We start from the raw sequence: 26,742 nt of genomic DNA, 5'->3' as shown, positions 1-26,742 counted from the left end.
CTGAAATAAAATCTGTGGTTTTGCTTTTTTTTCCAACTACTACCTGTTAACCTGGGTGGAGTCTGTCAAGTCGGGTCAGGTATGAAAGAAAAACATGTCATTGCCTAGATCTATAATCTCTCTTAGATTGACAGCTCTGAGGTTTGCAAATTTATCCAGCGTGTCAAGATGCTCAAATGCAAACCTTTTTTCCAAGGTGATTGAATTCATGTCACCCACTTCCTCAGGACCTCTTTCCACCAGACGTCCTTGTTCTTACACTCTTGTTCTTGGTTGAGATGAGTTTATAATATGTAATTATCTATCTTGGTACAGTGGTTCCAACCAGCAGGGATAAGGGAAACATTTCTTAGAATATTCTACAGTGTACTGATTAACTTGATCACCTGTGAAGTGAGGGACTGTGGAATAGATCTGTGCTACTGATTAATACAGAAGACAGGTGTGGAAAGGGTCTTCTACAACCTGGATAAATGCTATCGTCTCTGATTTAGTGAGATGAAAATTACAGTTTCTCTTCTCTGATGGTTTGCAATATTTAGACTAATTTTCACTGGATTTTTTCCTCAGTTATATCAAAGTGGGTTTGTATTAAACTAAATTAGACATCAGTTTTTTCCACTGGAAGTGTTTAATAAAAACCCAGTAACCTTGGCTGTGTCTAGGAACTCAGTCTGAACAGATGGACTTGTAATTCATTATCTGATTTGTTGATTCTAAGAGGCTCCTGATCAATGTTAAACGAAATTGGGTTATACTTGCTACAGAAAGCATTTCTTAAACTAGAAAGTTTAGAAACTTTGTAGAGGGCAGTTACTCTGTACTATTTCATGAATTACATGAAAATAGACCTATTATAATGAGTCATTATTTTAGTCTAATGGAGAGAAAAATGGAAGTGGAGCTATACACTAGGCTCAGCTCTGCATTTCTTTGATATTGAAGGGTTTTCTTTCCAGAAAATTTTCAGTAAGTTGGTGCAGTTCATAAAAGGCCTAAATGCTCAGTTTAAAAACCGACTAATTAGCTTCTCTCTAGATTTTATAGTGCAAAATTGCTAATGCCTTCAGCAGTCTGCAGCAGAAAATATGGATAGTGTTAGAAACAGGTCTGCATTCACATAAAACACACAGAAGTAATAACAAGCTGGCATATGCTATATGTAATATTTATTACTGAACACTTTATAGTTTCTATCTGAGTAGTAACCCCAGCTATCATTGGCCTGCCTCGCTTACACCTGCGGGTACTGTGTGAAAATACAGAGCACAGACACTTCAGCACTGCTGGGATGAAGCCATTAGATAAGTAAATTGCCTTGGACTAACATGGGCAACCATGTGTGTCACAGCTTTGAGTCAGAGGCACAGAGAGCAGTGACACTGTGCTCTGGGCTCCCCCCCTGCCTAGCTCAGCCCCTCAGCTTTCTCTTTGAGAGTAATAAAAGTCCAATCACTCGCAGCTCCCCAAGGGACTAGGGAAGTTAAAGAACTAAGTCATGAAACAGGAGGATCTCATTGCGTGCTAAAGCAGTAGAGAGACTGAAATCAGCAGTTTCTGTGGCATTTAAAAACTGAAATTCTTTTGAAGAATTCACATAGGGAAAAAAACTATTAAAAAAATTAAAATTAAAAAGCTCAGCAAATTTACCTCAAGTGCTAATACCTACATTACAGGGGGAAAAAGCAGGTGAATATAAGCAGGTGAATATACACTGGTAATGTTGATGGCAGCAAAGAGATTCTTCAAGGAACAATTTGTCTGTAATTTGTCATGTACATGCAGGACTTGTGACAGTGACAGATTGAGCAGGACTTTGTGAGCCCCAGCCTGATGCTTAGCTGCGATTACTGGTCTGTAACCCTTGAGACAAAGGGATCTGCTTTACAGGGGGAGCGAGTTAATTTGATTTCCACCCCATGCAAATTTTATTGTCCCACCAGGAACCAAGTTAGTGGGGCTAGAAGCAGTAGCCTCTCTCCTTAGAGCTGTAGGGGGAGACACACCAACCTTTTGTGTTGGTGCCACCAGTTCAAACACCACCATCAGTGTTAGCATTTCGTCTGGCACTGCACGGTTATACAGAACACAAAAGAGAGGTGCTTGTTGTACGTTTGTGAGGTCTTAGGGAAATACAGCCAGTACAAAACTGACCAAGTTCGGTACATATATTAAACTAGAAAGCCTTCAAACTATAATTATCTCCTCCTATAACCTCATAAACAAGACCCCATTTAATAATTCCGAGTTTGAAACCATTATATCTCATATTACCCATATCCTTTCCAGCTGTCTTCTCCCACTTACCTGGAAGAACTTGCTGACCAGAGTCCTTTGATTTTTCCCTCTTCCAAACCAGTAGCAATAGACCATTTCATGCATGAGATGTGAAATGCAAAGGCCATTGAACAGAACACATTTTCACCGAGTTTCAGTCCAATGTCACTTAACATGACACTGTGAATTATGGCCTAGAGATGGAAATTAAAACTCATAAAAGCAGCTTCCTCAGTTCCTATCAGTGGATCATAGACTTTCTAGATGTTTAAACAAGTGTGATCTCTTTTCATGTTAAAAATCTATCCCTTTTATAGAGGAACAAAGCAGATAAATAATCAGTTTCTTCTGTCAATCAAGAAACCTTTCTATATGAATAGGTAAAACTTGTGTACACAAGGCCCTACTGTGCCAGACCAAAAATCCATCTAGTCCTGAAACCCTGCTGAGGGCTGGATTTTTCTCAAGTATAGCATTGTCCAAGAAATTCAATGCAGTTTCAGCTGTGGAATCTTATTTTGAATTTACTTACAGGTTATTCCCAAAATTTAAACAAAAAATCAGCTAGTCAGAAGAAATATAAATCACAAAGCTACTTATTTGACAAATACAAGACAAGAATGAAAATAATAATTATTTGTAGAAACGAAGGCCTTTTCCATTTCAGGAAGGGATGTCCTATTCATGTTTGAATAAGAATGAATAAATAATTGAAACTTTTATTTTGGCCTACTAATTAGTAAAAACATCCTAGTTTTAGGAGGTTTTTTTAAGAATTATGCCCACAGACGAAAATTATAAAGTTCATGCCAGTGAGGACAGGCCTCCTTGTGCTGTTCTGCAGTGGCTGGAGCTAAGCTGCTGTTCTCTGTGCTGGAAGAGCGAAGCTTAGGAGTAACACCAGGTTCATCCAAGTGAAGAGTCAGCAGAGACTGGTCAGGTACTGGGCCAGTGTCTGCCGTTTTCCAGTTGACAAACATTTACCTGATTCTTAGGCTATTCACAGGAATGAGAACTGCAGAGAGGTATGGAAACTTGAGGAGTCAAGCCCTGGACAAATATACTGAAAATATTTTTCTTGTTCATCGGTCCCTTGGAAACCTACATTTCAGATGTTTATTCAAGTTCAAGCTACCCCATCTGGCAAGAGGTTTTAGGTTAATCACAAATGAGAGCAGCTCATCAGTAAATGCAAAGTGCTAAAGGAGAAAGAAATGGATGTCACTGGATTTGGAATGAGCCAAAACAGGAAGGCAGTTGTTCAGCTGCTGCCTCCCGCTTCAGATCATTGCAGAAAACAGTATGGCCCTAATGAGAAGGGAGCAAAGGACTGCAAATCTCAGCCAGAGGCAGAAGGATTTCCCTGCACATGTAACTACTTAGCACTGCAGCTGTGCTGACAACTTGTGCCCCAAATTCAGTAAATACTAACCTTGTCCCCTTCCTCATATCTGAAAGAGAAATACACCTGCACAGATGGCTGACAGCAGCATCCTGTGCTGCTGTGGAAGCTGAAGCAGAATTCTGAACCCCGGAGAAGTGCTGAAGCAATTCCCTTGTGCTGGTAGAGCAAGGGCTGCCTCAACATGGAAAGGGATTTACTGCTTCTTCTCCCATGTCTCTCGACATGTGCTCTTGTCAGGGGCTGTTTACACACCAGCTCTGTGTTTAGTGGACTGCAATGTCACCTGGAAGCTTTCCCTGCTGATCTGGCTGGGCTGACACTGTGCTGCAGGTGTTTCACACGTGAGCAGATGAGGAACACTGAGGCCAAGGAGGGTTGCTTCTCGCTCCACATCTCATTTTGCTCACAGTGGGACGCTGCCTCTCTTTCCCCATCAGATGCATGGAGTTCTCTTTTCTAGTGCTACCAGTATAGGTCCTGGGGAGTAGCACCTGCACTGGCAACAAAGAAACATGAAAAAGGGGCATTTGAGGTTGCTTAGTAGAAAGGAAGATAATAAATCTTCCTGAGGAAAAGATGTGATCTTTCTCTACCATACATTTCAACTCCAACACCTATAGACATTTCATATTGATATCTTTTAAGCCACATATGTATGGAAGTTGTTGCTGACTTTTTTGCTGGACTGTTTGAGGTGTTAGTGTCGTTCTGCATAAATGGGTCAGTCAGTGCAACTGTGCTTAGCAGCATCTACACATAGCTTGGCAATTTTGCCCCCTAAATTCGCTAGAAATAAAGCTGGAAGGACAACTATATGTCAAGCAGTTAGTATGTTCAAATAGGGACTGAATGCTGGGGCAAATTGATTTTGTACTTTTAGGTGTAGCTGTTCACTCCAGCTGCTGTGCTGCCTTCTCACACTCTGACTCCCTTGTCAGGGTATGTGTGCAGAGTTCCACTTTGGCATCTGCATTATTAATAAAATTCTTAAATAGTTATAATTGTTATGGCCAAAGTGCACTAATACAGCCAAAAATTCCTAATCATCTTTAGAAATTGGCCATATGATTCTAAATGTTGATGTCAATAATATGTTCAAAATATTAAGGATCTCCTTTCCATTATTCAGATAAACATCTACTACTTCTGTATCTGTTTCCCCTGCCCCCCAGTTTTCTTTAATCTCATTAGCACAGGAAACATCTTCATGTGCTACAACTCTGAAAACTGGCCTGTTAGATGCAGGTTCCCAAATCAAAATGGAAATGCTGTTAACATTGTATCTGAAAGAAATATCTAGGCTCAGCTCTTAAATTGGGACCCACAATGGATGATCCTTACATCAGCCTGTAAATTAAGTGAATCTGGAAATCTCCTAGAAGCGCTAATTATTAAACCCTTCCACAGAGAGCTAAAGCAGAAGTATATTCTGGAACAGAGTTTGAAAGGAGTATTTTGTAAAGTGAAAAATAACAAGTCCCTGCAGTTCTAGTAAGAAGATGTGATAATTATGTATCTGTGGCTGCAATGGATTCTGTGTATTAAAAGCTTATTTTCCTAATCAGAAATTAATATGATTCAGAATAAGCATTTAGGAAGATCTCTTAAGGAGGGTGTATCTTCTAAGCTGTCACTTTTGCAACTTTGTGAGAAATTAGAACTACTAATATGTGGAAAAACACTATTTGTTGTTGTTGTTGTTGTTGTTGTTGTTCAGATGGAGGTTTCTCTGAGGCAGGGAGGAGAGTTGAAGGAGAGGACCATCCAGAGAGTTCCTGATCACTGTAGGGCTTTGGAGAAAAAATATCCAAAGATCAGCAATATCCAGGGAGTGAGTTATGTGGAATGCAGAAAAAAAATTGTCATGACAGCTTACTGTGTCTCTGGGGCAAAATTCAAACAATATGTAGAAAACAATCACACAGATCAATTAATAACTACTTTTTGGCCTGATTTTTATGTCAGGACTTCCTAGTTTATGTGATAACATAATTCATTCCTGAGATGCTAGAATTTGTTTATGGTCCATCTAGAACTTCCAGAAATTTTGAAACTGCTAAATAGTAGTTGCAAATAATAATGAACAATTATTTCACAGATTTTATGCCACAACAAGCATTTATGCAGCTTTCCAGGGTAGTATTGAGCAAATTGTAACTAATTGAGAACTCCTGGTTTTAATATATTAAGCGGGTTATGCAATTCAGTACTAAAGGGAACTCATACATGTTTACAGAAAGTAGCCAGACCTGTACACCTGTAAACTCAAGTGCAAATAACCTAACGAAAGGCAAAGATAAGCATATGTTCAGTATTTTCTGAGATTGTGTCTAGCACCAGAAGTCTAATGAATTGTCTAACAAAATTGTTCAACAGAACATTAATCTTGGAAATGCTTTTAATATTTTAAATTTTATTCCAAGGCCGCACTGCTGTCAAGGCTTTTTTGACTATTTAAAAAGAAAAGGCATCTTACTATAACAGCTTACCTTCTGCATTAGAGAAAAAGATAATTTAGGGTTAAAAAGTATCAAGAAGCTGTGAATTTAATATAGGTAGAAAGTGGCAGATACAGGGAAGACAGACTGCCAGGAAGGAGACTTTCCATCTTTCAAAGAAGCAGGTATTAATACTGTCAAGTGATTTGGGAAACCTGATGGATGAACAGTCTTACCCAACATTGCAAATCATGAGTTCCCTTTCAAATTATGTTGTAGGGAGAGTATTCATCCTAATTTGTTCAACTTGTATTTCACAGCACAAAGAATAAAATAGTTATTCTTCCTTTTATAGAGACCCACTCTGATATATTGCATTTGAGCGAGTGCTCAAGACCAACTTAGAGATCCCTGTGATCTTAAATTTAATTGATAATGACAATAGATATTAAATTGTGTAATTCCACTGAGTTATAACACCACAGATGACTTAACAATTTATTGATATGGCAGAATAAGTTCATTCACCATTTACTGCAGAAAATAAAGCATCTTTCCATAGTGACAGTATTTTTTTATTGTATTCTCCTTGAAATTAGTTTGATATTTCTGAATTGGGCACTTAAAATGAACAATTTAATAAATGTAAGTATTAAACGGCTAACCGGTGAGCTAGGGGCATTTTCTATTTAATGTTTTATGATATTTTTGTGTTACATTGTCAGGGCATGCCTGTGATGTCAGCTTGTTGTGCCAGCTGTGCCTCTGTTGGATCAGAGCCACAGTAGGGTGGCCCTTGGAGAGCTAACTCCTTTTATGTGGCCATAGGAGAGCTAATTCCTGTTCTGTGGTTTCTGTCTGGCTCAGATAAAGCTCAAACCTGCCGGAAATATACCAGAGTGACATACCTTACACCATCCTCTTCACGCTGTAGACCTAGCTCTTGTGGGACAGTCATTACATCTTATTAAAAGGACTTGTTAAAAAATTGAAACCACATCCTTGCAACAGGAGGAATGATGAGGAAAACAACGATATGGAAATCCAACACCTCAAAGCAGTGTTATGCAGTCACATGTAATATACCTGACCAATGCTTGTAATAAATAGTAAATATGCTCTCAGCAAACCTATAGCTGTGTTCATGGAAAAGATGCTTTCCTACCTGTATGCAATCTGCCTCTTACTTTTTTACCTTACCTTAACTTGAAAGTAGCTTTTTTTGTCCTCTGTGACAGAGCTACTGCAGTTTGCACATTCATCTTTGCAGTACAAGGCACTCTTGCTCGCGGTAGCCTTCAAGTTCTGGGTGTGACTGACAGCAAAAACCTCAGCATCAGTTTCTCATCAGCCAAAAGCAAACTCATTCAAAAATGGCCTTTAAATTTGCTGGCTTGTTCTGTGACACAATCTGGCTGGCTGGCAGTGCAGGTGTTTTAAGTGTAAGGGCTTCCTGTGGTTTAAGATTTGACAGACTCCAGTTGGTGCCCCTAGTTATTTGAGAGTGATGTGGCAACACTGAGTGGTTGCTGATGAACAGGTTTGCAGTGATCATGCCTCTGTTTTCTGTTTTTGTTTTTTGTTTTTATCTTTTCCTCAGGGGAAATCGCTCACATCAAAGAGGTTAACCAGTCTAGTGCAGTCCTACTAAAAGGATCACCTTGTAGCATGGAAGCAGACTCAAATCATTATACATACTTTGTAGCTCACTGATTGCCTGACTCAGAGGACAGTAGAACAAGATGTTGCATGAGCAAGGACCTGACTTGTTTTCTTTTGTGTATACTAAGGCATTACAGACTCCGAGGGACTCTCTAGCCTTTCGATGCCTCCATTTCGAAAACTGTCTGCTTACTTCCTCCTTCATATCAAGCTGGATCTGTGTCTTTTTATTTTCTGCAAGCTCAAGTACAGTGAAAAAAAAGCTTCTGCTAGGCACAGTTTATTAAAAAAAATACGTCAATCAAAAACTGGAAGAAATGTAAAAAATGCATATATTAATAAATATACATATGGCATCACATTTATTGCACAATAAATTAGCACAGAAGGTTTCATTTCACTGATGTATTCACATTGAGAAAGAAAGCCTGTGTCTTTGTCTGTTGTCTGTATATTCTCTGTTAATGTTTCTTGCATTTATTTTTATACCATATTTAAAAAAAGAACACCTTTTACTCCAGATGTATTAAAGTTGATCCTTTCTCTGTAAATTTGTGTATGTTTATATTGTTGTTTTATCTTTCATTAAAAGATGCAGAATCTCTTTCCTTTGGGAAGTTTGAGATTTTAATATTGAATCTGAAGATTAGTCAAGAGCAAAACGATCCCCCAAAGTTACACACCTTGTGCTTTCTAAAAAGTGACGTGAAATGGCATTTTCTTTCTCTCAGTGACACCTAATCAAACACACTTTATTGATAACCATTTACTTTTTCTTTTCTTTTCTTTTTATCAAGCCAGCAGCAGAAAGACCTTTCCCGCTTGCTCATCATCGCATAAGCAAACCTTTCTTTAAGCTAGGCCTGTAACAGTGCAGCCCGCACAGCGATTCAGTCGCTGCGCCAGATCGGATGGATGGGACTGCACTTCCTTAGGAATGGACATGAACAAAGTTGCCTGATAACACAAGGGTACACTTGCTAAATAGGAAGGACAGTGCTTCTTTCTCCTTGCTGTCACTTGTGATGCCAGGCAGCATTTTAAGCTGAAAAGGTAGTGGTTTGGGAGTGCTAAGTATGCGGTCTGTGGAGTAAACCTCCGGTAGGAACGCAGGAGGAGGCTGTCATTTTAATTCCAGGGCTCTGTTGGGGGATGCTGTTGTGTGTCCACTGCTGAGCTTACTCACACAGAGACCTGTTGACAGATTTATGAGTGTGTGTTGAGGTTGCCTGTGAGACAGTAGATATGGAGCTTCTGAAGCTAATCTGAGCTGCAACCAGAAATCTGCTTGGCCTAAAAAACAACACTGTTGACTGATAGGGGTGATGTAAGGATAGTAGACAGAATCTCACAGTGGAAAAGAAAGGATGGAAACTAAGTCAAATGACAAAATGCTGATACCTCCAGGTCATGGTAGGGTGCACAGGACAAACAAGCCTTTTTAGCAATTCACAGAATAGACTCAGAACAGCCAACTTTACTACCATCTGTCATGTTAACTTTGGTTTGATATTGAGAATCTTGTTTCAAAGGGACTATGAATGCTAAACACGCACATACAAAGTGGGACGGTCATAGATACAAGCAGACAATCAACTTGAATGCCTTGGTACCAGAGACATCTCAGTGAGCATAGGAAAACCACCTGCATTGGTGCCATTAGGGACAGGACTGTTGTACACAATGCAGCTGTGTACAGAGGGGAGAGGGCAGAGGGGAGCTGAGCTTCCTGCTGCAGGGAGCACTCACTTCTCCACCTGCTCTGTCAGAAGCCTGGTGCAGCCATAACCACGAAATGCAGCATCTTCAGAGAGGCAGTCTGAGTGAACCCAGTACAAAATGCATTACAAATCCATGAATGGCTGCTCCCCATATTCTGCTCAGTTGAGGTTTCTTGAGGTTTGGGATTTCTCTTTGTTCATTGTTTTCACATGCCACTGTGTTTCTGGTTTCTAGCTAGGATGACAATTATCTCTTCAAAATGTCTCTTTTTTATGGAAATACCCCATCAGAGCTGGGTCCTGTCAAGATCTTAGCAAGAGCTCCATGCAGCTCAACTCAAAATATCCAAAACCTAGGGAGGTCAGATGAATTTTAGTAAGTATCCACACTGAATCACAGATCTTTAACTGAGATTTAATTTTACCACAGAAATGTGAGCTCTGAAACATGAGCTTGGGGCCAGGCAATCCACAGAAATCTGAGTTGTGCTTCACTTCTCAGTGCCAAATAGAGATATTTATTTCCAAACTCCTAATGCCACCAATTGCATCAACTGGTATATTGCCTCCTTTGCCTTAGTAGTTAACTAATTAGATACCACTGTCTGCTTCAAAGAATCACTTCCTTCAAATACCTACTGTTTCAAATTCAAATATTAGGTATTTCATGCAACTTCACCCTAAGAATGTTTTTTTTCCCAAATCACTTTGCAATACCAACTGGTCGATAAAAGTCCTGGAATATCTACCTCCAGTGGGACTGGGAGGAAAAGAGGAAAAAAGTAAAACTCATGGGTTAAGATAAGAAAAATGTAATAATTGAAATAATTTAAATTAATAATGACAGTATTCTTAATGAAAATGAGAGCAAGAGATGAAGGAGTAAAACCCTCCACCCAAGACAGACAAGCGATGCACAAGGCAGTTGCTCACCACCTGCTGACCAATGCTCAGCCCCTGAACAGCCATTGGCTCCTCTTGACTGACTCCCCAGTTTCTATACTGAGCATGGTGTTTATGGTATGGTCAGCTGTCCTCAGGATGCTCCCTCTCAGCTTCTTGTGCACCCGCTCCCTGGCAGAGCATGGGAAACTGGAAAGTCCTTCACTTAGGGTAAGACCTGCTCCACAACACCGAAAGCATCAGTGTCTTACCAACAGTATTCTCATGCTAAACACAAACCACAGCACTGCACCAGCTACTAGGAAGAAAGTCAAATCTATCCCAGACAAATCAAGGACATTTCCTTTCAAGAAATATGAAGTCTGTATTGAATGGCTGTCTTTCCCTGTATTTGCACAGGATTTAACATGATGTCTCTAAAGTAAAACCAGGCATTACTAATAAGGATTTCAAAGTAGTCAGGGAGCTGTGTTAAGGTTTCATTTGAGCTTGTTCGAAGTGATGCAGCTCCACTGTTATATATGCGTGAACTTGGCCCAAACAAAATCAATCCTACAACTATACAATTTTTAAAAGGTTTATCTGCAATCTTCTGATACTTCACCTCATCACTGTCATCAGCCAGTGATACAATACTGGGACTGGAAACTCCAAGCAGGCACAAACTTCATTTTGCTTCCCCACAGAGAAAAGCTAAATTTATGTTTCCAAATTTATACAAAGTTTCACTTCAAGAATTATCTGAGATTAAGGCATGCTTGCACAATAACCGAAGAGCTGCGGTATGACTTTAGTTAGACAACAATTTACCAATTTAGAATGTCAGTGAGGCCACAAGTCTACTGAGGAAAAAAGGACCAAGAGACAAAATCACTCTGTAGGGACAATATTTCTTGTCTTCTAGGGAAAAGCGATCATTCGGTGCCTCCTGGCTCTGCCCAAAAAGCTTAAAACCCCTATGTGGGATATTAATTGTAATGTTCCTTAAAATAACTGGTTAGAGCTTGAAACTTCCACTTGAGAGTTGGGGTTCATCAGTCAGTCACTTTCCCCAAATATCCTTGTACATAAAACAGCTCTAAAGCCTACAGGATAAAGTGTTTGATGACGCCACTGCACTCTTCAGATGGTTTTTTGCTCCCAGATCAGCCTGTGAAGGAAAATAGCTGGTGGGCAAGGCAGAAGATACCCTGGCACCTACCTGACAACAGCAAAATATTCACCCATTCTTCTGTAAGAGGCAAGTAAAAATAGTCCTTCAGCTTTAGAAAACCAAAGAGAGACAAAAAAGGGCGAGAGATAAAAAGGGCCTTACAGTGGTGATGAGATAAATTGCAAAATGCTGAGCTGAAACAGTAGTGGAGACCAGCCAAAAACTAATGAGTTGAAGGTGAACACAGGAATGGGAATGGGAATTAATTGTGGTGACCAGAACAGAATCGACAAGGGAGGAGAACTGGAGCGCTGAATAATTAGGAGCAAGAGAGGCAGAATGCATCTGCTTGATTGCCAGCCTGTTGACCACAGCCATGCTGAGCTGGAATTAAAACCTGAAAACCCAGGCAAGATCAACTGTGACAGGTGCCTTAAAGCCTAACAACAACATTTTTTTCATCTAGAAAGCAATACTGAATAATAATAAAATATCTAGAGTTGGATTTTTAAAATTGCACCCCTAATATTGTCTGAAATCATGAGACATAAATGCCAGATAGTCTCCTGAGAAAGAAAAAAAATAGGAGGGCAACAACCAATTCCAGAAAACAAAGCCTATAGGAATTCATTTAGGATGTTAATTTATTAAAAAAAAAAAAAAAAAAAAAAAGAAAAAAAGAAAAAAAAGAAAAAAAGAAAAGAAAAAAAAAGCAGACTATCAAAGGGAGGAAAGGCTGTTTTTGATATGTAACTGGGAGTTGGAAAAGCCAGTGATTTATTTGTGGCTCTTCTAATTATTTATAATTATTTATAATTATTTATTTTTATGCTTAATTTATTATTCAGCTCTTCGAATTTAATTTTAAAACTTACATATTTTTTATGTCTCTTCTAGCTAAAGATATCGTCCATAGAACTAACACTGCACTTAATAAAGTAGGAGCATAACACTGGACTTACTATGACAGGGGCATAAAACATAGGAATTTTGCTAAAAGAATTTAAATAGCTACAAAGATTTAAAGACAATAAGGTTTTAATCCCAACATGTTCAAGGGAAATTATAAGCAAATTATTTGATCATATTTTGTGTCCACAATTCATTTAAGCAAATTGCTAAGTGGTTGTGACTCACACCAGTCTGCCTTTTGATCTGACTATGCTGAGCAGATTGCTTTATTCTCCTGTGAACTGAAGATATGCTGAAGTCCCAATATTAAAGAGGTGAAGGGGAAGAGAGGATGAGTTCTCTGAGGCTGGATTCCCCTCCTCATACTGTTGCAGACTGTGGAGTCCTCAAGTGGCATGTGTATAATTCAAAGTGTTTTGTTTGTATGGACATTGACTTGAGGGCTGCATTCTCTCCAGATAGTCATTATCTCTGAAACTACAAAGTTCTATTTCCCTAATATCTAAACAGAATCTTCCTTGCTTTGATTTATCCCTTTGTTTTTGACCAGGCTGCTGCAGTCACTGCAATAATATGTTCCCAACATAAATGGACATTGCAATGTCACAACGTCCTCTGGTTTTCTTACTGGAGTTCTCTGAAGTGTTGGGTGACTTTATTACCCTCCTCTGGGCCAGGGAGGCCAAATTTCTTGGAGGATGGTGCTTGCAGGACTCCCACCAGGGTTTTACAGGAGGAGGGCAGAGGATTGTTGTTGTACTTCTGCCCATATGCACAACTACAGGACTTGCCCTTTTTGCTGTAGATGGCCACTACTGAACAGTCCCAGCTTATATGACACAGTGATGCCCAGATTCTGTGCAGTCTAGTGTAGATGGTTGCTACTCTTTGTGTGTAGTTGACTCTTCTTGGGTCAATAAGGTGCCTTGAATTTTTTCTTGAATAGAATCATCTTTTTTTCAAACCATCTTTCACTTTTCCCAAAGTCTTTTAAAATTATTATTATTTTTTATTTCACCTGTGCACTACTTGCAAGTCCTTTTATCTGCAGGTATCATTATGTGAGAGTGAGGAATCTGCTGCCCTGGTTCTTTAACACAAACACTTGAATGAGAATGAGGACCGTCATCACTATTTGCTGTAAGGGATCTGTATGTGTAAATTGCAAAGAAAATTTGTCCAGACAATAAACTCTGAGAACCTGCTCAAATGCTAGATGATAGTCCTTATTTACAAGTGTGGACATGGACAGTAAATATCAAACAATATTAAGACACGATGGTAAATGTTACCTTGTTAGTGGCATTTGCACAATTTTTATTGTACTTTGCTCCCAAAATATATTCTGCTGCATTCACCTTCATTGGCTTTCTTTTTGATTTGACTAGATTTTGATATCTCTTGTTAGATTCATCATGGATGTCATCTTTCAAAACGGGTACTGTTTCCCAACCTCCCTCTTAATGGCAGCTGCTCCTTCAGCATGGGTATCACATAAATGAGGCATTTCATTATGCACATTATTTGTCCTATCCACCTTTTTATTCCTTTACTCCTTTCATTTTTAAAAGATGAGTGGCAATGACATATTTAATGTGACTTACTTTTCTACCTTTTTGCTGAGAGGAATGTATTACCCATAAACTATGAACTGTTTTTGAGTTCATCTCTTCTGATGCACTGTTCTTCAGACAACTTTTTTTTTTTTTTTGATTCTCTTTCTTTTCTCCCCCTCCCCATCAGTAACACCTTTTTTAGAATTCTTCTTTTATGTTGTTTTTTTTTTTTCCTTTGTTCCTCTGATTCTTGCTCCGTTGATCTCTCTTGCATGGTCTTATGGTGCTCACTAATGCTCTTTATACTTACCTTCTCTGTTTTATCCTTCTTCGAACCAAAAACAAACTAGAAAGAAACAAAACAAAAACCAGAAAGCATTAAAAGAAAGGCAGATCAGTGAAAGGGCAGAGGCTGATGTGGATGCACAATGTATGTGCATCTCTGACTCCTGATGTCAGGGGACCATCCTTCTTCCAGCAGTCTGTCTCCTCCCTTCCCCACCCTGTTCCCAGGAGTTCCCCACTCCTCCTACAGCCACCACTCCCCCAGGGTGAAGGAGAAAGCATGTGGGGAAATGTCCTGGGGAGCAGGGTGCCTGTCCACAGGAGGGACATCCTTCCTCACTGGTGGGGAGGTGTCTCTGGCAACCTCAAGATATACAAGAGAGGTCAGTTATTCCTTTGCTTAGGTGAATGGAGGTGGACAAAAAGTGTGACTCCTCTGGTGCCCGGGACCGATGGCAGGAAGTGGGTGGGTACTCAGGCTATTCACCCCCAGCATCGCAATTTGGAATAAGGAAGAAGCTTGAGCTTCTTCCATGGTAAGAGTGAGGTGAGGATGTCCACAGAGTGATGCAGAATGTCTCTGTCTGTTATCAAAGAAAGTGTCTGTGGGAGGCAGGAGTGAATATTAAAGCCCAAGACTAGGAAATAATTCTGAGTCCTGGTCCATAGTGGTCTGGGTGTTGGCTCCAGTGACAACAGTGAACAGGCCTGTGGAAGCTCATGTTGTGCCTACATCACAGATAAAATTTTTTGGAGAGGAGGCACAAATTTCATCAATGGATAGAGTAAGCTGCTGATACAGTTTCGATAGAAATGCTCAATTAATGAGAGGACTTGTTTCCAGAAAGAGTTTTTTAGGGTCCTAAGCCATTTTGGGTGACTCCATTTCTCCTTCCTCCATTCTTTCCAACGTAGTTCAGCAACCTTTCTTGACTAGCAAGGTTTTGCCTTATCTCTCTTCCCTTAATTTCCTTCTCAGCTGTTTTCCTAATCCTTTTCTGACAGTGTGGGAGACCCCAGCCATAAGGGAGTGGCTGAAGCTGCTCTCCCACCAGTGCGTTTGTGTGCAGAGGGGAATTTTCGCTTTCATCTTTATTTTTGTCCTGTAATGAGAAAATTAAAATATCAGACTTTCACTTTGTTCCAAAGGGCTTCTTCCCAGTGCAATTCCCATTGCACAGACCCATATCATCTAGCTTTTCTGTATATTTGTGTATTGGAAAAAAAGTCATCCAGCCCCCCACCAACTGAAAAAACAAACATGGAAGATAAGAATTTTAGATATCTCTTCTACTGTTGGTCAGAGCTAAGTGGAACAACAGAAAAATACTCTCTCAAACCTCATTGCTGTATTAAAACTGTACTTTGGGATTCTCATCTGCAAGGAGTGCTGGTTTTTTCCTGCCTCAAAGCATACTTCCACTGAAATCAGAGATTTGAAACCTTCAAGACTGGCTTTAAAATACAGTTACCCTTTGTTTCTAAAAATGTGCTTTCTAGCTGGATGTCAGTGGTAGAATTGCTTTGGTACAGTTGGGTGGGCTAGTAGGGTGGCTTTAGGGGTTGTTTTTGGAAGATGATTTGGATTTCTCCTGCTTCTTCTCTTGTCCCAGACCACAGCATGTGCTGGGAATGCACCTTTGTCTCTAGAAAGCTTATGAAGATAACCTCTTTCCACACAAAGCATGTGGAGTGGCTTTGATTATTTTGTGTCTTTTAATAAGAAAGAAAAAAGCAAGGGTTAACAGGCAAGAAGACTTCAAGGAAAATGAGAGAGAGGAAGGAGTTATAAAAATAACAAAACCACCTGCTTTTATTTTACATCTAAATAAAGATTTTGAATATGTTATTGTAATAGCATTGTGAAAAGAACAAACCAAAAAAAACACCAAAACCCAAACCAAATCAAAACACCCCCCACCCCAAACCAAAAACAACAACCAAAAAAAACCACAACAAAAAAGGAGACAAGTAAAAACCTATCCATCCCCAATGTGGTGAAGATGTCTGATATTGCCTGGAGAAGCTTCATCCTTTTCAGATCCTGAGAGTTCTGCACCAGGATGGAGGTTATTACTCCTCATTATTGAGGCCTTGCCATCTTGCGCAAGCAGCAGCAGCTCTACCAGAGAAAATCTGTCTACAGCAGTCAGCATCAGTCCATCATGTAACACAGAAATGGCTTTTTTTAGCAACTCCATCCCCTGCATAGTCCTACTTTCTGCTTTATAGGTACTGACATGGTAGGGCCAGCATGGCCCGTGTATCAGCACTGATCTGCTGCACTGCTGCTGCAGTTCCCTGCTAAGGAAATTTGTGTAATCTGAATGGTACTACAATGAATTGTGTAATGCTTGCTACAAAAAATATTCATTAGAGAAATTTACTGGATGGGACTATTTTGATATTCATTATAACCCACTATTTGAGAAAACTAAATACAGCATAAAATAAGAAATAAAGGAAGGAAGTCAAAGCAATTTTTTTCTTTACCACAGTAGAGCAAACTAGTTAGGTATTATCAAAAGCCTGGTGATTTTTTTTTTCTTCCTTTTCTCTCCCGTAGTCCTGAAGTGATCATACACCTCTTTTTTCTCTTTGACATTTTTGGTTTTCTTTCACTCCGAGTCTTGCCGATGTATGTGCTGCCAACCGGTCGATATTCATGAGAGACAAATAAACCCGATATTACGCTCCTCCTCCAAACCCTCGGTGATGCTGCGGTGATGTCGGAGCGGCTGGGCAGCAATCTCTGGGCGGCAATCGCCAGCTTCCCTGGCAGCATCAGGGCCCGAGAGCTTTGCAGGACGTGTGCTCTGCCGGCGCCGCTCGCTGTCCCCGCCGGGCGGGGCCGTGCCGGTGGCGGGGCAGCAGTGACACCTCGCGGGCATCCCGCGGCACAGGGATAGGTGGCTGGATGTTGGTGCGACCAGAGAAGAGCAGGAGCCCGCCTGCCGCCAGGGCGCAGCGTCTGTCTGGCCGCGCTCACAGCGGCGCTGCCTGTCCCCTCCCCTGGCCGGGGACAAACGAAGCACCTTCTGCCATATCCCAGCAGGAAGACCGTGGAAGATTTTTGTCAGGTTACATCAGAGGAAACCGTCTGCTTTTAAGAGGATTCCTGGGAACGAGTGTCTCTGCGCTACAGGAGTTCCTTCTAGGATGTCGGGGTTTTATCAAGATATATTTGGTTTGTCAGAAATTTTCTTCAGTGGCCAGTGGCACTTGGTTTAAGAAGAAAAAATCGGAGTACTGTGCAACCAAATATAAAGCACCCCCAAAGGAAGAAGAAATAGTGACGCCACGGAGCAAAGCCAGTACTTCAAGGTCTGATTCGACTCTGGAGACATGTAGAGGCTGAGGACTGATGGAACAAGCAGTTCAACTTCTACTAGTATCGTGTCCCCAGCAAAGACTGCCCCCCTTCCAGCTGTCTGCCCACCGGGAAGAGGAGTTTGGAAGTAATGTATGGGAGCAGGTGGTTGTTCCCATTTTCCTCCAGGGCAATGAGATTTTGGACCTATGATCTGTAAGCAAACAAGATGTTCAGAAAGAAACTCATTGCTGTCTAGTTCTGATTTTAGGGAGAACTTCTTGTCAAAGGCCAAAATATAACTGGTTAACAGCTGCCAGACTGCAGCAGTATGGTCTGTATTGCGCTCCACACTTCATTTGTTCTTCATTTGTTCATTTCTGTATCTTGTTAAGAATGAGAAACCAAATCTAAAATCTGTGCTTGATTTTCCTGGGCTTCCCCCTGCATAGTTGCATTGAATTTGCTCTTTTCTCCTCTTCTCCAGAACCCCCACTGCCTCTGATGGGATTGCTGAGAAACTCTGATTCAACCTTTTTCAATCCCATTTTTAAATATATCCTATTCCAGCTTTACTAAAGAATCTGCATTCTGCCTGTAAGGACAACAGGCAAACCAGGAATAGGCACCCTTACGACCTCAGGCACTGAACCATTTTTGGGAGGTTTTTCTGTTGAGAATCATGTACAAGGAGGATCTACTCTCCAGTTTTGAAAGCCGGAGGATGAAAGAAATACATTCTGTTCATTAGTAATAGGCAACTAACCTTAATAATATAACGTTTAATGAAAAATACTTTAGGTATTTGTATGTAATATTGTTTTATGTCTGGAGCTGATATTATGGGACATAATTGTCCCGGCTTTAGGGGATGGAGAGGAAGTTTGTCTTTGCTTGGATATATAGCACTACCCTTTGGGATGGTGTCATTTGGTAATTCCTGCCACATGTTCTTATGAGTAGGATGTTTTTGTTTCCTTACTGTGTCTCCCCTCAAGTCCTGCTGGGTAATATTTCAGATGGTCACGGTCAGAAAAGGCATGTGACAACTTCCAGATGTTCAAATAATCAAAGCGATCTGCAGATCTAAGGGAGCACACCAACAAACAAATGGAGGATAACTTGAAGGGCTGCAGTCTAGGTGGGGGGTCACGCTCAGAGGTGGTGTAGCAGGCTGAAGGATAGTCTTTTAATATCAGAGAATCCACTGATGTCTAGATCATTTGCTAAAAATGAGATAGTCTGATGATGTGGCTGGGCAGGCAGTAAAAACCTAAAACATGGGGTCTGGTTGTGGTTTTCCCACAGCTTGGAGCAGAGCTGGCTTCCCTGGGGAGTGAGGAAGGCTCTCACAGTGTGCCACAGCTCTGAGCTGAGCTGGCCTCTGGGCTCCAGCTGGTGTGATGCATCTGAGACTGAGAAATGTGACCATGTCCTGCTGTCATCCACACCCCACGGCATCTGGGACTGCATCCTTGCTGAGGTGGTGGTGCCTGAGACAGTGCTGTGTTCAACTGAGAGAGGAGAGGGCACATCTCAGCTCAGAGAAACCTGTGTGCTTCTGTTTTGCTCCAACCTGCCTGGTATAGGCACCTGTTTGGGTAGAAATAGCTAGCTCTAAACTGAGTTTCAGGAGCCCTTAATCAAAGCCCTTCATCACCCCAAGTGATTTTTGTTAGTCCATCCTCTCAGCTTTATAGAAACAGACAAGACAATTAAAAATGTGCGGTGGGACACAGCATTCCTCTTTGGGAATGTAAAACCATTCATCATCTAGATTTAAAAAGCTCATATGAGTCACTGGCGACCTGGTATTTATAGAGGTGAATGCACAGGACTGTGGTGCAGTGTGTGTGGAGCAGCAGGGAACATCAAGATGGAGGATGCATGTTGCTTCTGTGACACAGACTGAACAGTCCTGTCTCTGGTGACAGGAGGGACAATGTTCACTCTACAGGATCCTACAGCAACTTTCCTGCTGCCTTTTTGTATGCTGGCATTCGATGTCACAGTGCCTGCACTGCTGGCACATCCTTTGAAACAGATGTTCTCTGCATCTGCCCACTCTGTGTGCAACTGGCACAGCTCTGCTAGAAGATTGCTTTCCAAATCCTTCCAGTGATGGAAAGGGGTGGGCAGTATTACGACTATTATTTCTACTACTGCTAATTTGTTTGGAAACACTGCTAGCTCAAAACCTGGCTCAGCTGCTGATGAAGAAGGGAAGATCTGCTCATGTCAACAGAGTTTCTAGAGTTTTGAACTACTGGCTGATGCTCTTGAAGCATAACTATTTGGGACATTTCTACCAACTGTTCTTTCCCCTTGGTAATAAGGCTTTATATGACATTTTGTGCAATGCTACATGGGTCTTTTGCTTCTTGAGAGGTAATGGTGCAAAAAATTCAGTTCCACTCTAGGAAAAGGAACATCTTTGTGACAGTTTGTCCATTGTCAATGGCTGCTTTTGTCAGTTGGATTCCCCATATGGCATTCCTGAAGCACCTGAAGAATTTCTGACAAAATTAGTCTTTGGTTTTGTGCAAGGAATACTTTTGTATGTACTTGGAAGAGGAAAGATGAATACACTGCTCTCCTGGAGAATCAGACTGGTGCCTGTGTGCTTGGAGGGGCCTTAGCCTGAGGAGGGCATTGGTAGCAGCGGCAGGGGCTTGGAAGAGACACACGACAACATGGGCAAACACACAGAAGTGAGGAGGATGCTGCAATGCATGAGGACACTGGTACCTGAATGTGCTGCAGGAAAGTGGTGGCCATGAAGAATTAGGTCTGGATCATATGACAGGTATTTATTGTGATGGCTCATCTCTGTCCTGATCCATGTTCGTAAGACTGAGCTAACAAGGTCATCTTATGTAGTAAACTCTGAAAATATCAGAGGCCAGTAGCTGGGGCATCGACAGCACATGCTTCCATCATTTCTGATGTGGTTGTCAAGACTGCAAGCTCTTTGCCCATGTCCACAGGGAAAATTATAATTATATATGTATGGTATATTAAAAATGGAAGCCACTCATTGTGCTGGAAGCCAACTCAAAAAGGACAGATGGAAAGATGTGATAACGGAAATAAAACTACTGCAAACCAGAAAACTGTGGGAGAAACAAACTAAGTGGCCTCTGTCTACCAACTGCCCATCTGTTGGTCATCCACCAATCTCTCTACTAGCTACATGTTTGGATGTTACTATTTAAAAAACAGACAAGGGAGCAGCATGTGGAGGTCTGGCTGGGACAAGAGGAAAGCGGCTAAAGGACCTTTTTACTGGCTGGTAAATTCATGCCTGGTCTCCCTTCAAGATTTCATAGTTTAGAAAGAATTTTAGTTTGTTCTTCAAAAGATGCGTCAGTCTGTTCTGGATTAAGAAGACAATATGCCTTCCACATTTACTCCCCCCACAAAGACTGATTTTTGGAGCATTTACTAGTCATTTCATTTCAGACACATTTCTTAACAACTTGGCTTTCTTTGTGTTTAAACTTAGATTCTGTCCTTCCTGAATCCTATAAGGCTCACTATGTGGTGTTTGTCCTTTCATGGTCATTACTGATACATACTCGCTGCACTCACTGTGCTCTACTAAAATTATTTTGTTTTGTCAGGGTAAAATTTGCGAATTATAACATTCCCTAAGAGGGAGGACCCCAAATATAATTTCATAACAAAAATTCCCCAATCATTTCCAAACAATTTAAAACTGAATATAAAGCTTTCTTTTACTACCAGATGTGATCTTCCCATAGCTTCAGACATGAATAATCTCTCTGAATTTTCCAGCTATTTCAATATCCTATCCATACTGAAACCAGCCTGTGCCTCTACCACCTGTTCAGGAAAATTTGCAGACAAGGCCAATGTCTGACATCTTTATCCATTAAAATCAGTAATCATCCATATTTTAATGTACTTTCTCAGTTTTCATTCCCTTCCATTGCTTGTTTGCAGCTGAATCTCCATTTTCCTCCCTCCCCCCACCTTTTTCTTAATGGGAATTTAGGAAGTTCCATCTATTTTTCTTTCTTTGCCTTTTCTTTCTTTACAGTCTCTAGTCTTTCCCCCTTATTTTAGTAGCCATCATTCTCTGTTGACTGCAGATTTTGGCTATATCCTGATAAAGTCAACAGAAAGGTTTTCGCTGGAATTTCAGACATGTTTCCATATTGGTTTTTCTTTCCACTCCTGTCCTTTTTCTTCTTGATTCCTGGCTGGCCGATTTAAACAAACATTTTCAGAACAACTTGTCCTCAGCTGATTAAACTGGTAAATAACGGATAAATATAGTTTCAATTGGGAACAGCTTTCTGGCAAAGGATGGAGAACAGCACTAAAGAAGAATTTTTCTCACCTTGAGTCATGGGACTTGGTTGGTTAAATTAAAACCATTTACTTAACCTATGTGTACAACACACAAACAGCAGAGATGTCCTTTACTTGTACTGATACTTTATGCTGCCTACTGTACCCTTGTTGTTGTGAAACATAGTTTTTCTTTCTTTCTTTGAATCTAGAGAAGTACAAACCTAATTTATATATTTAAGCAAAGGCCCAGGCTTATTTTTTCAGTCATTCTTTTTTTTCCCCCACAACCAAGAAAGCTCTTGGTCATAAGCTTCAACATGTAATGATAAAATTCTAAATTCCTTGATGTCCTAAGGCTGGCTCCCTCCCATCGTAACTCAATCTTGCTGCCACACATTACTGTCTTCTTATCAAAGTGCACTTCAGTGAGCATACACAAGGTATGTTGCTATGTTTGTTAACATGATAATTTGCATATTTGCTATAAAGCATACAGAAGACTTTTATATGTATTTTTATATGTGTTTAATCATACAGAGGAGCTAGAAATCTAAATATTACAGTGCTTTTTGATATATAGAGAGAAAATAAAAAAACAATTCACAATAGTAAGTCATTGTATTTTGAATTTTTATTGTAATAAATTATAGCAATACTTCACACAACCCAGCTATTATCTCAGATTGTCTCTCTGCAGAATCACAAAAACAATCTGAGTCATCCTGACTTGATTCATGTTCAGTTCCTATTTGGGAAGACTTCCCTCACCACCAGGCTGCCTGGTAGCATTTTTTTTTTCCTGTGAAAGCTCAAATTCTGTAAAACAGTCCCACAGCCTATGGTGGGTTCTGCAGCATGAATCATGGAAAATGTGCATCCCTGCTCATTTTCAGCTGCTTATTTTCGCTGAGGTCCATGTGGAAGGAGAGCTGTGCAATTTTTCCTACATGATATGTGTCTTTTTAGCACTCTGATGGGAACAGATTAATAGAGACTTACCAAACATATCACAAGATGCTCAGCATTTCAAAGAGGGAAAAGGAGTGGAGTTGACATGCAGAGCCAAGGCTGAGTATCATCCATTTTTCAGAAAGAAAGTGAATTTGTCTTTATAAATAAAAGCACAAGAGAGCTGTTTCCCTTTTTCTCCCAGGGTCCTCTTCATGGCCTGTCACTAAATTCTTCACTAAGAGCTGTGGCTTTTATTTCACCTACATATGTTGTATGAATTGGTACATGCAGAATATATTATTTTAATTAGTTCATGAAACTGGTTAATTAAGTTGCTGCTCTTCCCTGAAAAGCATGACGGGAGCACAGAAAATTACTTGCACTTGCTACCCTTCCTTACATCATTTGAGAGAGACCTCTCTCTGAGCTGAAAAATCAGCACAGTAACCTTATATAATACCTTAGACATGAAGTGAATAATAACGTGTGACTTCAGGGAAATGAAGGTACACAGAGTGCCAGTGACACTGACTAATATTTCTGTAGTTGAACAGTTCAGCAGTGAGCAGCCTTGTTTCTGACAGTGTCCTGAAAAATTATGACACAAATTTTACTATTAGTAATAGAAGCATGAAATCATCACTTAAAACCTTACAATGATTACAAAAATTACCAGATTCCTCCATCTAAAAGGAGGACTGAAGGAACTTTAGAAGAAAAATTTGAAGTGTTTGGTCATTTGATGTTGTATGACTGAGCAATAGTCATTTATCTGGTGGGCAAAAGTGAAGTCAGGTGCAGAGAAACAAGTTGTGGGGGCTATATGGGAGAACGCCTCACCAGGGGTCAATGGGCTTAAACTGGATATGCTGGTTCATGTCCAGGGCATTAGCTGGGTGTCAACTCCAGGAACAAAACTGGTTGGAAACTAATGTAACCCCTGGGATTATGCATTTTTGGCATGGAGGCCTGATTTCTTCTGTATGTGTGTTGAGCTCTGAAGCACAGGGTTTGCTTCAGGCACTCTTAAAGATTGCTCTGAGACCAACCAAAAGGCTGGAAAACATCTTTGAATAGAAGTGGTAGGTGTGCAGTCATTTAAGCATGCCAAGAAAAAGTTGAAGGATTTTGGTTTTAGATGGTGAGTATTTACTTCAGGACTAATGCTTCTCCAATCTAGCAAGAGAAGATATAAAAAGATCTGGCGGCTGGAGCTGGACAAATGCACAGGATGAAAAGGCTATGTATTTCACCAGGGAATTACTTAGCTACTGGTGTGGATTGCAAGAGGTTAATGTGGCTTTTCTACCATTAGCAATTTTTAAATCGAGAATAGATGTTGTTGGGTTTTTTTAATCTAAAAGATTTACTCAAGTTTAAACTGGATCAAATTCAAGGATGTTCTGTGTCCTAAATTATGTGGTTAGGTGACCACACTGTGACTCCTGGTTTTGTAATCTGAAAATCCTTTTGCCCTGACAAATAGGGCTGGAGGAGCTTTTTCTGTGATTGATGAGTTGGATTCATGGATGCGCACTGTGTTTACTGGGGTCAGCACTCACCTTTCTTCCTTCTGAACCAGCTCAGCACCGACTGTCCAGGCTGCAGAACAGCACTAAGCAGACCTGTCCTGCCTAGCCCAGGGGTGCTCCTTTTTCACTTATTTCTCTCCTCCCAGGCTGGAAACCCACATTCCTTTTTCCGAGGAGCCAGGAGCCACCTTGAACCGGGGAACTTCTGTAGCGCTTTGAGAGTAACCATTCACAAAGACCTTACAGCTCTGAACTACAGCACGCACAAGGAACACTTTTTTTCTAACAACTACAAAATGCTGCAATAGGCTTTGCTCCAATGAAACCACTCCACCTTAGTGGTAGTAGAGCTTGGTATGTTAGTGACCAAGGATTTGACTATCAGATAATTGCAATTATATGTTCTTTCCAGAACAACTCGCATTATTTAAGAAGACAAACAAACTCCAATCAAGCTGGTCAGAGGTTTTGAAATACTCAGATGCAGAGTTCCAAGCTTTAGCCATTGGGGTACAGGGCAAAGTGCTGCTAAGCAGGCAATAAGCTCAGGATTTATTGCAGTGACTGAACTTACAAATACAGAAAGTTCACAGAAAAGCCTGCTCTTGTGAACTTTCAACCAGAATTTGCAAGCTAAAAACCCATAGGTTACTTATATAATAAATGGATGCATATCTGTCCAAATGTTTAATAAAGATACTATGTGAGAAGCATGTAACAAGTCATTTTCCTCTGCAGTAACAAGATATTTTTTCTATTGTACACAAGACAGTCACAATAGCAGTTTAAATCTTTTGAAATATCTGTGTTCAGAAGATGATATTTTGACAACATTTATACCCAAAATACAGGTATTAGAATGGGAATTTTCAGATCAGATGAGACAAAATTTGGTAATGACTGAATTCTCTTTAACTGTTATTGATACATATGCACCATTTAAACAAGACACTGATACTAAAAAGTAAACTGAAATATGTGCAATATGATCCAGTAAAACCTGTTTTTATAAGTGCTCTTTGTACCCTGGAAGACATGGGGATGGTGATACTATTGATTTTCAAAGGCCAGATCACCTGCTTCTGGTTACTTTGGCTAATGGAGTGTGTTTGGCCTGGGAAGGAGAACAGTGTTTGGCCACAGTTTCCATGTACCCTTACAACTGCCTGCTCCCTATGCGTGCTCTCTCTGGCTCCCCTGCAAAGTCCTGGTCAGGTGCACTTGAGTTACATCTACACCAGCACAATGATGGTGATTTTCATTTCCTGGTTGCTCCCAGAGACATGGACACAAGCTCCAGCCCCAGGCTGACACTAACTGCCCTATTGCTGGCACAGTCAGATACCGGTAAGATGAGTTGGAAGTACTGTTTCTTCCACATGCACTCATGTTCCAGCTGCAACTGGAACTTCTATTAAAGAAGTTTTCTCTCTCTAAATGTATCTTCACATATCTGCATTTCAGATTTATGCTGTTACCAATTCACTTTACATTTTGCATTATACCAAATGCCTACTTTGTCTATTGATATTTGGGCTCAACAGGAACAGGAGGGAAGTGAGGGGAGGAAAGAGACTAAAATGACTTTGTGGGTGTATTAGTAGGATTTCTAAACTTGCATCTAGGTCTACTGAATCTTTGGCAACAATTTCCATCTCAGAACTGGAGTGGTGGGTGCCTATCAAGATTGGGCTGTTCCCAGGATGGGAGACCATTCTGTCCTGCTGGCACTAACCACACCTGGAGCATGTCTGCTGTTCTGTAAGCACAAGTCTGCTCTCTGACCTTGTTTACATCTTTTCACTAAAGCACACACAGAGAAAATGCTTCTTTTGAGTCTAGTTACTTCATCCTGAGAGGATGCAAAGATGCCTCTTCTCCTCACAGCTAAAGGATTCTCAAAGCCTTGCATTTTTGGGAGAGGTAAGTGATGGAGGAGATGGATCTGCAAAGGTAAGAAAGACCATTCCTCAGAGCTAGAAATTACAGCACAACTCTTGTTAAGTTCCCAAGCTCCAACTTTATGGATTACAGTGGAGAACCTCTGCCACACTAAACGCTGCTTTACTGCTGCTATCTGTATCAGGCAAGGAGATTCTACAGTACTTCCAAGATACCACTTGCCAAAGATACCACTCCATAGGATGCTATTAGAACGGCAGAAGGCGAAGCCAGGTGAAGAAAAACACATTTGTCAAGAGTTTAGTGTGACAGACATCCATTCCTGAGCTGTCATGTGCTGTAGTATCTGTTTTACATTCCTACACAGGGTTTTGTAACAGTGAGAGGAAGTGGTCAATCCTTTCAAATTTGAGAG

General features: G+C 40.6%; 1 protein-coding gene across 8 annotated transcripts in view; it reads left to right on the top strand.

Annotated features, from left to right (window-relative positions):
- Window positions 1-24,993, top strand: part of RGS7 (regulator of G protein signaling 7) — a 257,025-nt gene extending 232,032 nt beyond the window's left edge. For 4 of the 8 annotated variants that reach the window (XM_066178857.1, XM_066178854.1, XM_066178856.1 and 1 more), the window contains one exon: window positions 7,911-8,386. In XM_066178857.1, the coding sequence (XP_066034954.1) occupies window positions 7,911-8,069 (159 nt within the window). In that variant the 3' untranslated portion in view covers window positions 8,070-8,386. Of the gene's footprint in view, window positions 1-6,987; window positions 8,387-13,522; window positions 13,873-24,571 lie in introns of those variants that run through there. The other 4 variants (XM_066178862.1, XM_066178861.1, XM_066178858.1 and 1 more) reach the window with 4 other exon arrangements.
- The last annotated feature ends 1,749 nt before the right edge of the window (window positions 24,994-26,742 follow it).

This window comes from Chamaea fasciata, unplaced genomic scaffold (assembly GCF_029207755.1).
Source record: "Chamaea fasciata isolate MVZ Bird 193981 ecotype frontalis unplaced genomic scaffold, bChaFas1.0.hap1 SCAF_3, whole genome shotgun sequence".
Classification (NCBI taxonomy): domain Eukaryota; kingdom Metazoa; phylum Chordata; class Aves; order Passeriformes; family Sylviidae; genus Chamaea; species Chamaea fasciata.
This window is presented reverse-complemented; position numbering and strand designations above follow the sequence as displayed.